This window comes from Platichthys flesus, chromosome 3 (assembly GCF_949316205.1).
Source record: "Platichthys flesus chromosome 3, fPlaFle2.1, whole genome shotgun sequence".
NCBI classification, from domain to species: domain Eukaryota; kingdom Metazoa; phylum Chordata; class Actinopteri; order Pleuronectiformes; family Pleuronectidae; genus Platichthys; species Platichthys flesus.
The window spans coordinates 5,077,447-5,098,678 of NC_084947.1; the positions used below are offsets into that span (position 1 = coordinate 5,077,447).

A 21,232-nucleotide genomic window follows, 5' to 3' on the forward strand; every position below is an offset into this window, starting at 1 on the left:
TTTCAATGCTCTGCTGCACAGGCTCTTTGTTCCCAAACGGCAAAAGGCCCAGTGAATAAATTGGGAGGAATTTCAAAAAAATGATAACGTGTCAATTTTCACTGGATGCAGCAATAAATACTGTATGAACACATCCAGTATTTATCACTGCTATTTGTATCCCTGTTGTTCTTCCACCAAGACCAAATTGGACTCCAGTGTTCACCTCAGGTCTCTGCAGAGTGAGCTGCTGTGTTTTAAGCACGTACAGTTCTCAACGCCTGACTACTCCTCTCCAGGAATCTTTTTTTCTTTTGATGCATGAGCATGTTAATGTATAATTGATGCTTTAAGGAGATAAACTGCCAGCATCTTCATTGAGGTGCCTGAGGCCGACAGAGGGAGAGCACTTTCGCTTGATTTGTTAGCTTTAAAGTTTACTGTCTCACAGCGGAGGGGAAACGAGAGCTGCAGGTGATGGTGGACGGTGTGGGCTTGCCGGCGTGATGGCAGCAGATGGTTGATGGCCGGCTGGACGGATGAATGACGTTTGTTTGTGTTTCCTCCCGCAGACTGCGCTGAGGGGAGCTAATGTCACGGTGTTCGGCTGCTTGAATCACGGGACGCCCCTCTTCTTACGAGGCAACTCATCACTGAAATGTGAATCAGGTAAATCCACTGAATAGCCTCAAGTTTCACAACCCCCCCACCCCCCTGAAGTGATAAACTTTTTGTTGTCCACTTCACTTGTTCTAACTCCCAAAGCTATGAGTGCTGACATTCAAGTTACGACTGTTTTCCTTACATTTCAAGAATCATCTTTCAGTTTGTTCAGTGGTGTTAAATCAGAACTCGATTCATCGCCTCCACAGAGCTGACGTTTAAATTACTTTCAGCGACTGAACTCCAGCTTCTCTTTCGGTCCTTTCATTGGGTTCATTTCAGCCGCTTCACTTCAGTGCCTGCATCTAAAAACTGACACATATTCAAGTATTTAATAGTTTCACAATCACAAAAGTTCAACATTTCAAGTGCAACATGTCAGTGGCCCTGTAATGTTTCTGTGTGAGTGTGACCCCAGGTTTACTCTTGTTTGTTGTTTTCTTCCGGTGCAGAATCGGTGTCCGGGTTCTTCCTCTCTGTGAACGCCTCTGCTAACATCACCAAGCTGAGGATTCCCTACCCACAGACCGGAACCTGGTACCTCAGCCTGCGCTCCCTGTGTGGCACTGAACACGGGTAAGACAGGCACTGCTGCAGTTCTATTTTTACAGTACACTGGAGATCTTCTCCCAGGGGCCCCAATAGTCCCCTTGAATTCAACCAAGCTGCAGCATATTGCCTGGAAACAGTTTTTAAAAGTCCTGCTTGCAGCCCTTTGTCCGGGTCTGCACCAAACATTTAATGGGGGACTTTTATAGCCGATTTCTCACCCTACCCTTATCGTGGAAATCCACCAGGTGCTTTTTGGCTACCCAGACAAACCCAGAAATACACTTACTTGATCTCTTTAAACATCCAGTGCCATAGTGGCTATACACCAACTATGAAGCTACAGCCAGCAGCTGGCTAACTAAGCTTTGCATTAAAGAGGAGGAAACAGTCAGTCTGGCGATGTCAAAAGGTGAGAAGGACTATTTGAAAGAACATGTTGGTGAAGTGTTAATTATTCAGGTGCCAGCAGGTCTTTTTTTTACCTTTGTACAGTCAGGTGAGCTGTTAGCTGGGGCTTCATATTTTGGGATGAGAGTTGTCAATCTGATCATGTAACTCAGGGGCAGGGTGGAAAATTAGCGATTCCCCAAAAAACGATCAAACTTAATCTTTCAAATGGAAACGATCGTGTAATTTCAAGGCTTCGTTCAACCCAGAAATTCTCCCAAACATGATTTTCAAGCAAACATCTACTGAAGCCAGTTGAATGACTGCTGCACATAAATGTTTGACAGTCTCATTATTAGTGCTTGGCTTTGTCCCAGTGCCCCACATCAATCTACATGAGACAATATTTGCTGTCGATTACAGGTGGACAATTTCAAAAGGGGGACATTCAATATTTCTTTAAGCTCATATTCAAATAACCATCACGAGTTTATTTACCTAAATTAATAATTCAGCGCTGTAATGAAGACAACATCCTCAGCGTTTAGACGGTGCAGCCGCCCACATCCTTTCCCATCTGTCACCCAGCAAATTAATTTGGGACTGGTTTGGTGAATGTGCTCCTGCTGCTGCACACCTAGCACACTACACGGGGCAGGGCTCGATTCTGAGGTTTAAAATCAGTTTAGCATGTTGGGAAATGTAAAGAAAACAATTCAAATGTGTATTTTGTGGAATTTCAGGACACCGACGTGCAGGTTGAAATTTCACTATCAAATTTAATAATAGTAAATTTGTGCAGCAGCTTATTTTGAATTCATGCACCTTTATGATTTGGTGAATTGAATCTGACTGTGAATAGTGAATGTCCCCCATTCACACAGGTAGAATTTCATTGTATAGAGGCAGAGACTTTGGTTTTTCCATCTGTAAATATTACGGAGACCATATTGCATTGTACTGACAAAACATATTTTATTCTTGTAAAGGGCACGGCTCTTATCTTCTCTCAACCAGTAAATGTCTTGTAATCTCTGTTGTTCTCTGCACCTTCGTGTTCAGTTTAATTCACAGATGAGGGCGATAAGAACTCGCTCGTTCTCTGGGTTGTGTTAATATCAGAGTGTGAGAACTGCAGGAAAGAGAAGGAGGAGAAAAAGCTTCCATTAACCTGTCCAATGCAGTGTTTCTCACAAGTTCATAAGTATAATATGTATTCAGCAGATTGAGCTGTTTAGCCCCAAATCCTTAATGGCATGAAAATGTGAACGGAATGAAATTAAGCAGATTTTTCTATTCCCGGGTCCCTCGGGAGTTCCAATTGAATTTGAATAACAGATAATAGCAGATGGTGTGAGACACGGACTCATCCTCACATGAGGAGCGTTGCTGAGGTTTGAAAATGTGCAAAGCGTTAACGTAGCTTCTGTACGTGTCAGATGTCTACACATGCTAACGTCTGGTCTCGTTAGAGAGAAAAGGGGCGTGAGGGACGTGAGGTTGATTGATATAAGTTAAAAAATAGAAAAGTAAGCAGCTGCGTCGATTAGAAAACATGGCTTCTGGCAAAGAAACACATTTGTTACCTCCCGGAGTTTTATCCTCTGTGATTGATTGTCGGAATTAGCAATTAGATCGTAATCAGCAACATACAAGCGAGTGTGGGAATGGAAGGATGCTGTTGTTGGCCTCATATGATGGAGCTTTATAAAATGGATGCACTTTGCCGCAATGTTGTGACGCTGTGAAGGAGGCAGCCACTGAAGTGGGATAGAGCTGTAAACTGTCTATGAAGATGGACGACATAACGGCTTATGAGGTGAAGCCAAGTCATCTCTATCGCCCCCTGGTGCCTGGCTGTAGTGTAGGCTGCCTCCTCCATGTTAGCAGATGGGACATAGAGCATGTAGATAATTTGTTGACAGTTGAGGCTGACTCCTGATTGGTTTAGGGCATGAATTGGCGGTAGCTCGATACTGGAGGACAAGATTTTAACGACCCTATCAATATTTTGGTTTCATTTTTGTGCAATGGGCGGAAGTTGAGACACGTCTTCTGTTTTCATATAAAGTCGATGAGCTGCACTTCTACACAGTGGATGGTTGAGGTTTGAATGCTAATGTTCGGCAGGTATAATGTTAAGCATCTTCTAATGGCCACATTTGCTAATACGCGCTAAATGCAGAGAATTACTGAGGTTGAGGGGATTATCATTACATTTTGCTGGTATTTGGTCATAAAGAAAATGTACTTTTTCATTTAAAGCTCATGATGCAGCTAGATGAGAAGCTGGGGCATAAATATCAATTGCAAACTACCATGGCAATCCATCCAGTAGTTGTTGAGATATCTCAGTTTTGACCACGGTGCTGAACCAACAGCAGACTGACATCAGCACCTTGAGAGTCTTTGCTAAAAGCTGCTACCCACAAAACAAAGTGCATACCATGTCAGTTGAAATCCATTAACAGGTGAAACATTTGATGTGTGTCTTCTGCCTCCCCCCTGGCACACAAGGACCTGCATTCACCAGCGGTTCTGCTTTTACTTCCCTCGACCAACGCTCTGTCTGTCTGTGACTTTTTCAGATTTGAGGCGTGCACCAATGTTACAGCCGAGGTGTACATGCGCTCGTACCTGACTCCCTGCATCAACGACTGTGGCACCTACGGACAGTGCAAACTGCTGCGCACCAACAACTACCTTTACGCTGCATGTGAATGCAAAGCAGGTAAAAACACCTCACTACTCTCGAGCTTTGCATTGTCCGTTCTTTCTCCAGCCTCCACCTGCACAGGGCGAAGATGAAGTCAATTCAGATAAGCTGGTCTGTTTATCTGAAGAACTGCATTCACTAAGCTGTGGAAGCCCGTCACTAACAAAACACAGCAGGTTGTTTGATTTAAGTGGAAGTGAAGTAATTGTTTAAATGTCCCGTGTAAATACGCAGTGGCTTTAATTATTAATCAGTAATTGATAATAAGCTAAAAAGCGTGACCATGAATTAATAACTGGAAGTGATTTCCAGCAGTCAAGAGCTTTTTTGCATAAAAGATAAGATACAAGTTTTTGTGGGGAAATTAGGTCATCACTGCTGCATAGCATCTTTAATCTGTCGGGAGAATACATCAGGCAGAGTGACAGGGAAACAGGGGGGGGGGGGGGGGCACAGGTCAACTGCTCAAGCTGAACTGACAATACCGCCAGTAAATCGTAGATGTCACTGTCTAATGAGTCATGTGGTGGACTGGTATTAATCTTCTAATATTAGCCATTCTGATAAGACAATAAAACACTCTCCTAATTACGAGCAGCTTTTTAATAAAAGATGAGCTTATGAAGCTAAACAAAGCATGTCCTCCGAGGCTGGCTTTAAGTCCTGCTTTGATCTCCTCTTTAATCGGAGCTGCTTTCTCTGCAGTTAAAGTCATTGTCATACCTCATATGTGTGACTGCTTCCTGGCGCCAATCGGCATTCCGCCCTCGCCCCTCGGTCCGTCTCGCGCCGCGAAGCCTCCGTTCGACAGCGCTCACGAATATTTAATTTGCACCGTCTCATCCAATCCCCGGCCTGATGAGGATCCAGATCACAGTGGCGGAGCAGGGGTTCGTAGCTTCGGAGGGAGATCACACCACCTAGGCCTCGGTGGTGCAAAGTAAACAACTGCACTCCTATCGGTTTCTGATGGTTTTCACGGAGAAACGTCTGTTTAGAACAAAGGGATGATCAAACTCTCAACTTGAAAGAGATCAACATTTTTCTTTCTTCCATTTCAAGAGGTTCGGTAAATTCTGAGGGGGTGAACTTTTGAAAGAAACAGATTTATGTGGAGGAGGGTTTCTTGCTCATCCCCTGGAAAGAGATTTAAGAAGTTTTTTCTCAAGTTTATAAAGTTTAGATTGAGATTAAGAATGACACAGACCTCTTTGATGCCATGGTTTTCACCCTGTAAACCCTGCAAACACAAAAGATATCTTCACTATTAGATCTTTGCTTTCTTAGATCAACATACAGTACTGACTTTGTTTGTGTCTGTGTGTGTGTGTGTGTGTGTATGTGTGTGTGTTAGGTTGGGAAGGCTGGGGCTGCACAGACAACTCGGAGGCTTACACCTACAGTTTCCAGCTCCTCTCCACGCTGCTGCTCTGTCTCAGTAACCTGATGTTCGTCCCGCCCGTGGCCATCGCCATCCGGAGCCACTACCTGCTGGAGGCGTCCGTCTACATCTTCACCATGTTCTTCTCCACAGTGAGTGACTGCACGTTGCTGCGCGTCTCTGCACCAACACCGGAGCTGAGCTATAAAACATTCCTGGGTGGGAAGGAAGCACAAATAAGCGGGAAGCTGCTTTACTGCTTCCCCTGCAGCGGCTGTTTTTAAAAACACATGAGAGCAACTAGAATGGCTCATCCCTCCGCCAAGGCCTGACAGTCCCTTTAAATTAAATCAGGCTGCACCAAACTGAAGACAGATATCAGTCCTCTAAATATGTTTTCATCAAGATCCCTGAATGGCGTTCACAAACCAACATCGTGGTGAGTTGGTGGGTGGTTTTGTAACTTTTGCGTAATCTTGCTGACAAACCAACAAACCGATGGATATGGGAGGAAATGTGACCTCCGAGGCGATACAGTAATTTACTTTGAGGGTAAGAAAGACCTCAGGAAGTTGAACCCATCTCACCTTCTGCTGCTATACAACATGAGCCAGTTATTTGCCGATCAAATACATGCAAGTGCGTATTCCCTGTATATCACATTTAGCCGTGAACACAATATTTCTGCCGATGACCTTGACAGCCTTCACAGTGAAGGATGAGATTGTTGTCCGCCGTGAGTTGTTTCTCAAGTTGTTTAATCCTGTTTGAGTATTTTACTGTATGTTCTGTTGAGCAGCGTCTCAGTGTCTGATAATCCTGTTAAACGCCTCAACCTGTTGATCCAAGTGGACGTCTTTGTGTTACGTGTCTCGTTGTTGCCTCACAACTCGTCCCCTGCTGTGTTCTAACTGAGCGACTCCACAGGGATTTAACGGAGAGGAAATGAAAGTCACATCGTGTCCACAAGGTTTAATGATATACGAATTCACTAATATTCAGGGAAGGATATGTTCCAGTCAAAGAGATGACTCACGAACCCAATCTAATAATTATGTATTTTTGGTGGAAAATAATTAACAATTTAAGTAATTTGAGAGATTATTAAGCATGAACAAACAGGAAATTGCTTTCCCCAAAAGCTGTTGTTGGGGAAAACAAAAATTACCATTCACTCATCTAAAAGCAAATTGTACATTTTCTCAATGAAAAATAACATAATTGAATAGATCTTACCAAACGTATTATCCTAAATGAAAACTAATCAGATGTCGGTTCCTGTTTTTCTTCTTTTCCCCCGACAGTTCTACCACGCCTGTGACCAGCCGGGGATCGTGGTGTTCTGCATCATGGAGTACGACGTGCTGCAGTTCTGTGATTTCCTCGGCTCGCTCATGTCGGTGTGGGTCACGGTCATTGCCATGGCGAGGCTGAAGTCCATCATTAAACAGGTGCGTCCCCAGTGTACAGCTGCATGATGATTACTGAGCAATAACCAAGGAACAACGTTTGGTTCATGAAAAATGAGGTGTCGTGGTGCAGATATATGTCTGGGTCCAGAAAGTGAAGCCAATGCGGAAATGCCTGAAACCTGTGTTCTCTAGACTGACCAGCAGAGGGCGACTCCACTGGTTGTTTCTATAGAAGTACACGAGAAACTGCTTTATATTTTTGACTTATAACGTCAGTAAACATTTTCCTAAAAAATTCGATGGTCTCGTTTCAGCACAGCATGATGTTCATTGTGTTATTTATGGTCCCATTTAAAGTCAAATAGAAAGTAAAGCACCTTATGCATTGGGGTGTGGTCACAGTGTGATTGACAGCTAGTATTGTCCAATTGTTGCAGTACGCAGGTGTAGGTGGGCGTGCTGTGTTCTCGAGATGTCAATCAGGCTCCACCCCCTGCTCCTCCCTTCACACTAATTGTTTTCTTACCTGATACTCGGAGTGAGTGGCCATTTTGTTTTGCTGTATTAAAACTTCTATTCGAGTCATGACAAAGCGTATCAGATCATTTCTGCTTCACAGAGTTGTTGATGTTGATTTACGAGATCCAACACAAACGCACCATCTGACGCAGCTTGATAACCAACACAACAAATCCAATACTGTGAATCTGCCCTCACTGATGTTCTCTACAGTGCTGCACACGTCACACATCACTGAGTTGAATCAATGAAGCTGAAAATACACGTGTACCAACAGCATCATTAACAATCCACACTATTAAACACAAATTGAACTCGTCTTGTTTTGGCTGAATCCAAAAGGTAAAGAGACACAATCAATTCTACCAATTCATCTTCTCAACTTCTAGATATCTGACAATTAGCAGGTAGTGATTCAACCTCAACTCAGCTCCACACACACGGCTGTGATTGGCTGAGTTGTTTCTCTTGAGGGGAGACAAGGTCATTCCTTTCTTTGATAAAAAGGTTTCATGGAGGCAGCAGCGCATGTCCACGGTCACGTGTTGCCGTCTGCCAGCGTTTAAACCCGAGAGCTCCTTGTTAGTGGGCGACAACTTGACACGAGCCCCCGAGTCTGAGAGGGATTAGAGGACGGGGAGCTGCAGAGCCGAGTGAGAGAGCGACAAATGAGAAGTGCATGCACGCCCCGATTTTTAGTGATGAATTAAAAGATCAATGTGAGGATCAAAGATGGCTGCTGCTAAATGATCTGGGTGTTGACATATTGCGGTGGACGACAGGAAACACTAACAGGTGCACCTTCCCCGCGGGTCACTCCCCTGGCTGCACCGCAACGTGGAGCACAGTCAGTGTGTGTGTGTGTGTGTGTGTGAGTGTGTTTGTGTCCAGAAATGGGAGGAGGAGGAGGAGAAGGGGAGGGGATAGTGAGAGGGATGGAGGGAGGGAGTGTACACAAGCATCTGCTGTCCTCTAGAGTTTTCGTTTTTGCTGAGGGAGGCAGTACGCAGCCACTAATCAAATTGCACGTCAGGACGGGCTAGTGGAACTCTGTGTGTGTTTATGTGTGTGTGTGTGTGTGTGTGCGTGTGTTTGTGAAGTAAATAGTGTGTGTGTTGGTTTCCTTGCATATGTAATGATGTTTTTTAAGTCCATCACCAGAGCTTAGGCCTCTGAAGGTCTTAAAGTCGCAGACAGAACATCTCACGTGGACAAGTGTTCGCTGGTTCATGTAAGAAAGAGCTTCAGAGTTTTGTTGAGAATTTAAATCTGAATTAATTCAAAGATAATTGAGTCTCCTCTTCATAGTTTTGGCCTCATTTTGACCAAATGGCCAAACTTCAAACTTAGTTAAGAGCTGCGGGTAAAGCCAGAGCCCGGGGACACTCTCTGTTAGCTACACACATGTTTTTTAAATGTCAGAATTCACGACACAGAACACATGGGAGTAGATGTCCATGAAGTTTAGTTTTTCATGATTTAAATCTCTTGTATCAAGATATTTTTTCAACTTACGTATTTCAAAGTGGACTTCAGTAGAACCTTTGTGCAGCCACCTTAGCAGCAGCGGATCAGCAGAGTATACAGACCTACAGTATCAGAGCTGTGAGAGCTCAGGTGATAACGCACAGGAGCTTTTAGTGAATTAGATGTTTTTATATTGTGAACTGCCAAGGCTATGTATTTATGACCATGAGCTGTGTCTGAAAGCTCTCAAATATGATAAGCACATTTCTGTATTCAGATTCTCCAAAAGGTCAAGAATGAACAACCATGTTTAAAATGATTGAAGAGTTTCAGACCTTCAGCCCGGACCTTGTAAACCCTCCCAATGTGGATGTGCTGTTGTGATCTGCACATCTACAGACACAGTGTGAATCTGTGCTCCTGTACATTGGACAGCATGAGAAGACGTGGCTGATAAAAATAGACCCCTGACCAGAATTCCTACCAGCTCGTCCATCACCGTGACACATAATGATTAATTGCAGTGAAACCTCTGCCTGTGAGCGTCGGTGCAGCTCACGTCTGCACACACAATGCATGTACGCGTGCATGCCTGGGTGCCGCGGTGCGATTCTGCGGCAGTGCAGCATATGACTGATGACTGCTGCTGCACAGACTCCTCTGGCCGCACTACACTGCTCCTCTCCTCCTCCTCTCCTCCTCCTCTCCTCCTCTCCTCCTCCTCTCCTCCTCGGTGTTCGTGCCAATTAGTCCCGTTCCTCCCCCGGCGGGTCATCGCCGCCCTTGCTAGAAAATCCCCCCCAATTTCTCCTCGCGTTCCTCCAGCAGACGGACGACTGCAGACCCCCGGCATCCTGGACAGGCTTAACTTCGCCCGACGCATGTGCAGCACAGTTTATTGATTTTCATCCCGCTCGCTTTATCTCTTTTATATCCCGTGGCTTTGTGTCAAATTGTGAGCTTGGCAAAAATAAGACAAACATATTAAACTGCCTTTATTTGGAGGAGAGGTCTCCATTGTTTGCATTTTGTTTCCGTTGTTACACAGAGGAAGCTCAGGTGGTGCATTATTTTAAAAGCATTTTCAGAACATGACCGTTTTCCCCACTGATATTAAACTGATGGCATGTTTACATAACGACTGGCTTTTATCTTCTTTTCCTCATGCTGGTTGTTACAGATAATTCTCAGAGCGGATGTTAACATTATAAAATCAGGCTGCAGCGTTTTATATATTTTTTCATTGTCAACAAATCCCCGGAAAGAGCAAATAACTGTGAGTCAAACTGTTTCTCAGTTACTGTCTGACTCAGCCACTCTGTCTGATGCACTCAGCTCCAAAGGCCGCTCATTCTCATAGAAGATATGGTATCTTCAATCTTTATGGTTCATTTAAAATGAAAAGGTTAATCTCCTAAAATAACTGGGCCACAATCATTTTAAAATTTAAATTTAAAACTGCTGTTAATGGTGCATTAGCAGTGGATTAATACACATGTGGTGATTCAGTGCATATACAGCAGAATATGATGCAGCACGTGGGACTGTGTGTGTTCTTGATAATGTCAGACTGAGGCGCGCTGATGCATTTATCACAGTTTTGGGGAAACAATGGTGTTATATGACATAAGAATACACAATAGCCGAGGATGCTGCCCTCAAACAACAAAAAGAAGAACAAAACTCTATTAAAATCGGTTTCCTTTTGCTTCTCTGTGTGGCTGTTTTCTGTCTCCCTCAGGTGATTATTTTTCTCTTTGTGGTTATTTTGTATTTTAATGATTATTTTGTGCCTTTCTCGTAGTCATTGTGCGTCTCTTTGTTGTTGTCTGACTGGTTGTGTTGGTCCCTCTGAACCCCGCAGGCTCCTGGGATCTTTGCCCCTTTGGCCTCTTCAGTTATTCATCCATCATTTTTGTCGTTCTTCTGTCATTTGTTGACAGTAAGAAGTAGAAGGACACTCAGTGGAGGCCAAATCTCCATCAAGGCCCAACTGTCTCCTTGTGATGCCACATTTAAATTCACTAGATCCAGATTTGGATTTGGATCTGCACCAAATTGTAGCAGTTGATCCAGATCCATCCAAGAAATCTACAAAAAATGTGGAAGTACATCTCGCAATCGTTAAATAAAACTGGAGGGTAGAAATCCCTGATCTGGGTTCTCCCTTGAAAATGTAGAATATCTCCAGCTTTCAACTGTTCATGTGTAGTTTTCCAAATTAGCTTTTCTGTCTAACAATGACCGGAATTGTGTTAACTCTTCTCAAACTAGATTATCTAAGGCATCACCATATTGACAAGATATTTACATTCACTATTCTTTTTTTAAAACCAAACTGAACCAACTTGCAACCACAGCACCAAACCTCTTCCAGCAGGTTTCTCTTTCTCTTTCCAGCCTCTGTGTGGTTCATTCTGCCTGTGAACAAACTTCTCAACCAAATCTCCAAAGACAGCAGCTGTTTTGAGAAAAAGCACAAACTCCCACAGCCCCCCACCCCAAACCCCTCCCCAAAAAAAACAGGACACAGGTGCAAAACGCTGGAGATAAATGAAAGTATTGAAACACATACAAATCATGTCCCGGTGGTTTAGAGAGCACCGATCACTTCTGAAGATTTACGATGCCTCGCAAAGATTTTGTCACAATATTTCTAACGTGGGGACACGCCTCAAATTGATCGCACACATATTCATTTTGGGAAGTAGCCGGTGTTGTCACTTATTGACCGGCGTGTTTTCTTTCTGTCAAGGTGCTGTATCTGCTGGGGGCGATGTCTCTGTCCATGGCGCTGCAGCTGGACCGTCACGGTCTGTGGAACCTGCTGGGACCCAGCCTGTTTGCTCTGGGCATCATGGCCGTGGCGTGGGTAAGAGACGTTCATATGTCTGCAGCACAGTAAAAAAACGAATTTAATTATAAAAGTGGAGATAAGAGATTACTGATCGTAAGAGGGGGATTCACATGTAACACAATAGTCCAAGAGGAAGACAGATAAGGAGTTATTTGATTGAAATTAATTATTGTAGGGAAATCCGAGGGGGATGAAGTTATAAAGCCATATACATCGTAGTCATTAAATGGTTTGAAGTAATTGTCCAGTAGAGCTCAACAGTGTGTAAAGATAGATATCCATATCAGCTATTATAGTGTAATCCTCTAAGTTGACTCACCACTTGAGTTCCTGAAATAATGTTATATCCTCCTGTCGAAGCCACGAGTCCCTCTGATATTGTGAGTTTTTAAGAAAAATTTGTTTTATGTAGTTCCTTCACTCCTAGAATAATCATGTACACATTCATCCCGTAGCTGCTCGGCCTGGTTTCAGACTCAAAACTGTTTTTATACTTATTTTCAGGAATGTCAATGGAGAAAATAAATGGGAAATTTACTGTTTTAAAAGTGTGTGGACACTGTTATGCTCTATTTATGAGAAATCCAGAAAACTACCACACATGAAATCAATAAAAAAGTTAATAGGGGTAAAGGTAATATTTACTAACAATATTTTAAAGGCAGTGTTACAAAGTTCTTAAGACTTTTGGCTTGTGAACTTTCTACATGTAAACAGATTGAACTTAAAAATATACAGCTGCTCTATGAGGGATATTTCTGAAACTGGATGAAATGCAATTATTCTAATACATTGTATGTGTGTTTGACATTCATGGACATGAAGATGAAACATGTCAGCTCCGTCTCTCTTTTGTTCCTCATGCCTGTAAGTGTTCAAAAACCATAATCCATCATTTGAGCTAACACGGGACTGGAACATGTGCGGGGCTGTAAAAACTGAGGGGTTCCGACCAACGGAGCTCCTTCACATTAGCATGGAAGGAGCTTTAAAAGTTTTTGCAGCCTGTGGGTATTAGTCACGGGTTGTAGTTCCATTATAAGTCAGCTTGTACTTTCAGTGACTCTTCGTCGAGTCATAATGTGCTCCCTCAACTGAGAAGATAAAAAATAATAGTCTTTCGGGCAAAGGTTTTTGAAAAAAGGAAGAAAAAAAAGAACCGGCAGAAGAAGACGAAGCCTTTAACACCAAACCTCTGACATGAGTTTGAAAACATGGTTAGCGGCTTCCTCGGAGAAAAGCTTTGCATCGAATACAGCGTGGGAGTTGTAGCTGTGAGTTATCTTCCCTGTGAGCTGCAGGATCCTATACAAAAAGAAAACTGTGGAGGATGAAGTCCTGTTCAATTCCACCATGTAAACCCTCTGCCTTTAGCACCAAACGCAGGAGACAGTGTATTCAAGCACAGATGAGATTCTTCTTCTTCTTTTTCTTCTTCTTCTTTTTCATGGAGTTAACAACAGCTCTTCAGAATTCACCAGCTGCATCATTCAATGTGAGGTTTGCATAACTGGCTTCTGCTATTGGACTGGTTTTCTGTGGTAATTCAATATCTGGATGGCTCATTGAAATATGTTATTTAATGCTTGTCTGGTGTCATATCTATAGAATGGATATATACACTAGTTTCCATTCACTGACAATGAACCGCTCTCTCTCAGATCACGATAGCAAACTCTGCTTTTCCATGAAAGCTGCCGTTAGCGTGGTGTTCCCTCTGATCTCAGGCTAATGCAGCGTTTCTGTAACATTTCTGTAAAATCAACCTGAACTCGGGCTTTGATTGCTTCATAATTTATCAGCTGTTCAACAGTGTAGATCTGCATTTCAGCATTCTCTCCCCCCCCCCCCCACCACCCCACTCGGCCTCAGTAGCTCCCGAGTTTGAGTGCCGCACATCCTCGACAAGGGCCCTTTCATTTCAACTTGTCATGTTTCTGCAAAGCCTGGCATTCTGAATGTTCCCAGACACAAACCGAATTAGATCAGTCAAGCGGAGGGCACCGAGCGGCTGCTGCTGCTTTGCAGGGGTTGTCATGAGCGGTGAGAAGACGAGAGAAGAAGCTACGACTGCCAAACGTCCCTAATTCTCCCAAAAAGTAAATGAGTGAAAAGAACGTCCTGCTCTGAAACTGTTTCTGCGACAATGAGGCTTTTCTAAAGGAATGGGAGCAGCCATTAATGATTATTAGTCTTTAGCCTAGAATGAACACAGAATAATGATTCAGTCAAAGCCATTTTCCTGCCTGAACACATGTAATTATCTCTGTCACTCATGAAGGACTTTTAATTTCCCTCGAATGAGTTGTCATTTTAATGATTCTTGAGGAAAAATGTTATATGGGATCAATGTTTATAAAGAGATGACAATAGAGTCTAAATACAATCAAGAATCACTCTCCAGTTTGACTGTTTACGAATGCAGGGGCCACGCCTTCAGTGATTGTGGCCCCGCACAGAAAGACTGAGGAAGTTATCTGGATTAAACAAATAAAGACATTCATGTATGAGGTGCCGAACAAAGCACGAGCATAAATAAGAATGAAAATGAGAGATTTAAAACATCTATTAGGGGCTTAATGCTGCAGCAGTTTGCATAAATACACATTTCAGTCATTAGAGCCAATAGAGATTCATGAAGAGTGGAAGGGAACTGTCTGCTGCTGCCTCGCCGAACTCCCACTGCTCTTCATATTTGAATGACTGCTCCCTGTGTGACCTCCCACTCTCATTTTATAATACAAATAAACCATAAAGTGCTTTTTATGGGTCCTAATAAACTTCGAGAATGAAATTTTGAATCTAATTTACACGCCTTCGGAGGTTTCGTAGGGAAGGTCGATTTCTTTTCGACTAATTACGGGACATTTTTAAATGATGGTGCAGCTTTTCACAAAGACAAGAGAGAGTGTTTTAAAAACTTGAGTGAAGTGAGTAGCAGAAACACAGGCAGAGGCTCAGAGAGGACCTGGTGTGAACCCAGCACCTCCCACGTCTCCACATCGCATATATAGCACTGACCTGCACTTCAAGAAAGTTCAACATCCTGTCAAAAGGTTTTCTTCCACTTCTCTTTCAGAGAGCAGCTGTACGCTGCAGCACAGCTCTGCCAGAGGCGAGCCTCCAGCTGAGCAGAGGAAACGGAGCTCCTCTTTAAGGCACTTTTATAATGTTCCTCCTCATGTCGTTGTTTCGCTTGTTTACGACGATAAATCTTAATTCTTTCACAGGAGATTCTCAGATGTAGTTCACACAGTTAACGGGCTGAGAGAGATTCATGCTTCCTGACGTCTTCTGGGTTTTCTTTAAATGGAAATGTGCAAAATGTGACACTGGTACATTCAACTGCACACAAAAGAAACTCACAGACTTACATGTCACCTGTGTGTTTGCTTATGTGCAGCCTGGAGAAACACGAGGGAACAAGTCAAATTAACTTTAGTACAAAGAGAATCGTTTTTCTGCTTCTGGAAATCAAAAGTCACCCAACAAAGAAACTGGAGAACTAAAGAGAACAGTCCTCTGCCTCATGAAACCAGAGTGAAATTCACGAGATCCAGGTTTTTAATTGGATCTGCACCTAATTACAGACACTCATAAATATTAGACCCCTAAACCTGCATGAATTTTTCTTAAAGAAATCAATAGTAATGGTGTAAAATACAGAACACTCCCATTTCTGAACATGGTGAAACAAATTCCTTAATCCTCCCTCTGACTCAGATCTGCACCAACATGTAATGAGATCCTTCTTCCTTCATTCCACAAATTGTCGTGGAGCAGTTTTTAGGTAATCCTTCAAACCAATAAACAAACGAATGCAGACAGAAAACATAACCTCCACGACGGAGGAAACAAATACATTCCTGAGGATTTATTATTATTTATTTACCTGGGTTTGCAAATGGATCTCAGATCTCTAAGTTACTGGCTTTGGACAATTATTGGAAATGCATCTAGAAATATTCTGCTCCCATAATCTCCACTTCACTCCATTTTTTAGGTATCATGATTTCCAAGTTGTTAAACCATGAACTATAACTTCACAGGCTTTTCCAAGAAACCTTCTTAAGAGAATATTAAGAAATGTATTGACAATATCAAGAGAACACTAACAACAGTTTCTATTTCAAACTTGCTGTTGTGCCAGGAGATAACATTGTGTTGTGTGTTGTGTTGTCCCCGTCAGACCGTGCGTACCGTCCGTCGGCGGCGCTGCTACCCGCCCACCTGGAAGCGCTGGGCGTTCTTCCTCTTCCCGGGCACCATGATCGCCACGTCCGCCGTGGCCCTCTACGCCTTCGTGGAGACGGAGGAGAACTACTTCTACATCCACAGCATCTGGCACATGCTGATCGCCGGGAGCGTGGGCTTCCTCCTGCCGCCCCGCGCCAAGACCGACGCCAAGGTGACCCCGCTGAAGCGCAGGCGGGGCTGCGGCTATCAGCTGTGCGTGAACGAGCACGAGGAGCTGGGCCTGGTGGACCCGGCCATCATCTCCATCAACAGCATCTGCACCAGCTGATGACCTCCCAGCCTTTGACCTTAGAGACACGTCATTGCCTTCTTTTACTTGGGGAATTCACACACGGGAAATTAAGCCACAGAACTTCAAACAGTACTGTAAATACGTCGATGCGTATGTGAAACACTGAGTTCCTTTTTTCTTTTTTCTTTTTGTTCTGTTGTTATTGTAATGGCTATGGTTACAGCTGTAATTATTATAATCTATAGGTAAAGTTGTTCTGATGAGTCGTGGGTGTACAGTGACACACTGTTGTTTGTGAATATGTATTTAAAGTCAAAGCTGAAACACTGCTGCTATCTGACGGTGACTGTAAAACTGCTTCTGTTGGTTATTTATTGGCGGTCTCGTTAACGGGGGCCGGGTATTGTACTGTCGGGGCATGGGTCGGGGCGGGGGGGCAGGGAGATGGTGGGAGGGTCAGGGTGGGCCGGGGGGGGGGGGGTCACATTTATCAAGGGCACGGCTTTTCTGACCTTCTTTTGAAATATATCTTTTGCACTGAGACACAAAAATGTTATTCTGTCAAATTTTATAACAATACGAACGCCACACATGTAAAAAAAAAAGAAAAGACTAGTAGTCGTGTGGAATGTTAGACTGTCTGTTTTTGTTATTTTTTGCGATTGCAATGTTTTCTCGCTTTTACACAAACGTGCTGATTGTTCTTTAACTGGAACGGTTCCAAAGTCCGGCCGCCTGCTGAGAGAGAGAGAGAGAGAGAGAGAGAGAGACGCCGAGCGGAGGCAGGATATCTTCACAGACCTCAAACCAAGACCTCACCTCCCTGTTCCTTTTTCTGACAGGACCCGTGTGACACCACATTCATAAACAATAAATGTTTTTCTTTCTTTGCCTCGGTATCACTTGTGCTTTCGGAGCTTTTAGAGAGAGACGCGGCGCAACCGGTGGAGCCTGCCTTGCAAAAAGACATCACACTGCAATTCCGTGGCCCTTAATGGAAGCCGGTGGTGCTCAGACAGTGAGATGAGACGCTGTCAGCAGCATCCTCCCAGGAATAGAGCGAGGGATAAATAATTCTCCTACAGAGCAGCAGCAGCATGACGGCAGCATCAGAGCATACTGATATCCAGCCACTCTGTGCTCCCATGGAAGGAGAAGAGGGGTTTCTTTGCTTTATTCTATATTAAGTGAGATGCATCTTTATAATCGGATTATTCCAGAGCAGATACAATAATTCATTCTTTTGGCAAATATATATATTTACACACAACAGCAAGATTAGAGGCACAAAGACTCACGACTGGGTGAGAACCTATTGGATGTGTGGGGGCTCCTGCCGGCTGTGCTCTCACCTACTGTACTTTAACACAGATGGATTCCTGATAAAGCTGTTTCCATTGGCGTGGTTCTCTGTCAGACAGTGAATGGAACAGAGTCTGAAGATCTCACTGAAAGTTGGCTTCATTAATACTACATGTTACCCAGCAGGCGCTTTCAAGCCATTTCAAAGCTGCTGCTCTAAAAATACAAAATCCTGATTTCATAACCATCACGTTATTTTTTTACCAAAGCACAAAACACATGAGTTAGACACAAACACACACACATATACTATACTTACACATGTCATTTAAATGTGTTTTTAGGTGATCAGATTGCAAAACACCTCTGTAACTGGTCAGGGACACGAGTGTAAATGCAATTGCTTTTTCAATCAACACACAACAACAACGTGTGTGCCACAGCAGCTCGCAGCCATTAGCCAGTAAACACCACAGACAGATGGTGGCCATGTCAGCGTCCCAAAAACTGAAGCCAAATCAGCTTGCTCACCCCCTGGTGGCTGGCCGCAGTACAGGTCATAAACCCTGGCTCCTCCACGTTAGCGGATGGGATGTGGACAAAACCTCTAGAGTCAAATCACATGTTAAATTAGTTCCACACTGATACATGGTCGAGTGTTCATTATTGATTTTTGATCAATTTGGATTTCATTAGTTATTTGACGCTGTAAAAACAGGGTGAAACATCATGATTGACAGCTGAGGCGGACCTGAGGTTGGTCGAGTGTGTGCACATCAGCGGGACCTCAATAAATATAAACTAAAAATAGAAATTATCAGTGATGTTTTTGTATATTTTCTGAATTGGCTGAGCTGATAATCTGACAATAAACCAGAGCTACTGATGCTGGTGCTGAACAAACTCACCCTTAATGACCCTGTTTAATTCAAACTGTAATCGCTTATTTCACAGACGAGGAGCGGAAAGAAAATCCAATTCATGATTTTTTATCAGAAATGCTCCAGTTAATTAAACAGAGATTCTCTACTCTACGGTTTCTCTGGAGTTTTTAAAATGTGCTGGAATGAATTCACTGAGGGTTTTTTAAAGTCGGTACATTAACCTCTCTGCTCGTCGCTCTCTGTCCAGAAGTGAAGGAAAGAAAGGACGAATTAATGCTACACAACAAAAATGATATATCCTTTATATCAAACAACCTGTTTTTAGGTTTAATCACATCAAATTGAAACCCCTGCTCTAAAAATATCCTGCCGTTATTAAAAGGAACAATTTAAACTAATTGAAAACTGTGGTTAAAGGCACAGCAACCTTTGTGCAGCTCTGCAGTATTTTGTGTTTTAGGGCCATGTCTCGGTCAGTCCCCAGCCGCTCCAGGGAGAAAGCCAAGAGATGGAAATTCATATAATAAGAGACTCGGTATTCTGAGTGTGGAGTGCACCCCTGTGTGGGAATATAAAGGGCCTGTGACTGCACTTAATGAGACAAATTAGACCAAAACGACAAGGTCTTAGATATTGAAATTTCAAACAGTTTATATCCCTGTAATTCCACCGCACATGAAATCAAAGCAAGTGCCTTCTTTGTATTCATGGATGCCTGGCTAACATATCTAACAGGATTATTACTCTGACACACCATAACCTACAGCGCCAGAGCAATTTCAGCTGCGCTTGTTTACAGGGCTGTTTTTGTCCTTGGGTAAATCCTGCAGTCTGAGCATAGACCAACTGTACACGGCTGAAAAATCACGAGCCACACTTTGCCAAAACACAACATTTTTATACATTTTAAATGGCTCATTACATTTGGCTTTTATTATGTTATTACTTTAAATTCTGCCATTCACATGCTGCTGGTCTATCTCATTCTTGTTTGGATAAGAGCCCCTTCACGACCGTCTTCACCGAGCATGTCAGCGAGCCGAGTGTCGATTCAACAAGATCTGGTACAAGTCCAAAACCAAGGTTTTCACCAAACCAAAAGAAATCACTAAATGTAAAGTACAGTACAGATTAGACTGATGGTTATTAACTCATAATTCAGTCATAAATATGGATGTCAATCTGCTGTCGGTGCTCGAGGAAAAGTCGGGAAATTAAATGTATTTCCTTTCGATGAATGCTTTTCCTTTGGATATTTGTTGAGAATATTCAGTAAGTGAAAATCAATAAAATCATCTGAAAGATAACTAAATAGATTGTTATAGATTGAATAGATTTAGTTGTGGACAAACCTTCATATTGACCTTTTCATACCTGGAACATATATATTTTTCATCTTTTGTAGCCTGTCAGCTTGTCCCAACCAGACACTGTAAATAAAGATGGATGACGTGTTTCCACTTCCCCCAACTATCAGGAAATGAAGCCAAAATATCCTGGACACAAACGCCGCCATCTTTCTTGACGCATACTTTGACTTATTAGTCTAATCCTTGTCCCATCTGCGAACATGGAGGAAGACTCTACGGCTTCACTTTTGGGAGCTGTCATGTCTTCCATCGTTATGTATAGTCTATAGTCCCAGCCAAGATTTTTTTTCTATAAAAACTTCCAATAGTTGCTATGAATTTTCTTCAGGATACTGATACCGACAGTGACACATGTACTGACTAAAAGATTTTAATCAGAAGTTTAATAATACAGACAGTCAATAATAACACATTTACTACAAATCATGCTCCGTCTAACACGCAGCACACTCATGAATATATAAAGTTTCCTTTTTTAAAATGAACCCCACTGTCGGGCGGGAAACAGATTTGTGAAATAAACACATATGACATTAAACTTCCATTAAACATAAACACATCACAGAACAGAAGCTTCAGAGCAGTAAACCATGAGGAGATACAATAAGTGGACCAAACGCTGCTAACAAGACGTAAAAGAGGGAGGGAATTTAAATGAACCGTCACACGACAACAAAGCAGCCGCACAGCCACAAAGTTATATTCATATGAATGCTAATTAGCCGAACGTGTTGCTGTACAGGAGTTCAGAGAACGTGGGTTTTACAAGTCGACAAAAGGCAGCAGACAGACTTTCACAGAGGAACAATGGACGCTCCCCCAAGTTGCACGTACACCTGTCAGAAAAACCCGAACGCTGCAGAGGGAGCACTCCGGGAAATATGACAACTCATTCTAAACACGGACAAACCGCCTCAGTGAGAAAACTGCAGCTCAGCCTTGAAATTTACTCACTTTAGAAATGAATTTCTGCCTCATAAACAATACGCAGCGCACATCACAGGCCTCTCAAAGCTGGGAATTACGGTAGAAATGCAATTTGGCCGCCATTTGTGTCCAAGGCCGGGACACAAAGATGCCTGCTATGATCTACAGGGGAAGAAAAGCCGACGGGATGATTGATGGACAAGTAGAAAAAGTCCTTTTTCTCCCCCTTTTCTCACAGAAGGGTTTAAATTTGAAGAAAGCCTAATGTCCCCTACATTAAACGTGTTGGTCGATCCGTAATGATTTGTGCGTCCATCTGGCTAGAGT

General features: G+C 43.0%; 1 protein-coding gene across 1 annotated transcript in view; it reads left to right on the plus strand.

The window, feature by feature from the left end:
- tmem8b (transmembrane protein 8B) overlaps positions 1 to 16,832 on the plus strand; it is a 36,069-nt gene extending 19,237 nt beyond the window's left edge. Inside the window, exons 7-13 of the mRNA XM_062381477.1 lie at positions 552 to 648; positions 1,095 to 1,218; positions 4,170 to 4,312; positions 5,652 to 5,830; positions 6,983 to 7,129; positions 11,832 to 11,948; positions 16,123 to 16,832. Of these exons, the coding sequence (XP_062237461.1) occupies positions 552 to 648; positions 1,095 to 1,218; positions 4,170 to 4,312; positions 5,652 to 5,830; positions 6,983 to 7,129; positions 11,832 to 11,948; positions 16,123 to 16,458 (1,143 nt within the window). The 3' untranslated portion in view covers positions 16,459 to 16,832. The remainder of the gene's footprint in view (positions 1 to 551; positions 649 to 1,094; positions 1,219 to 4,169; positions 4,313 to 5,651; positions 5,831 to 6,982; positions 7,130 to 11,831; positions 11,949 to 16,122) is intronic.
- The last annotated feature ends 4,400 nt before the right edge of the window (positions 16,833 to 21,232 follow it).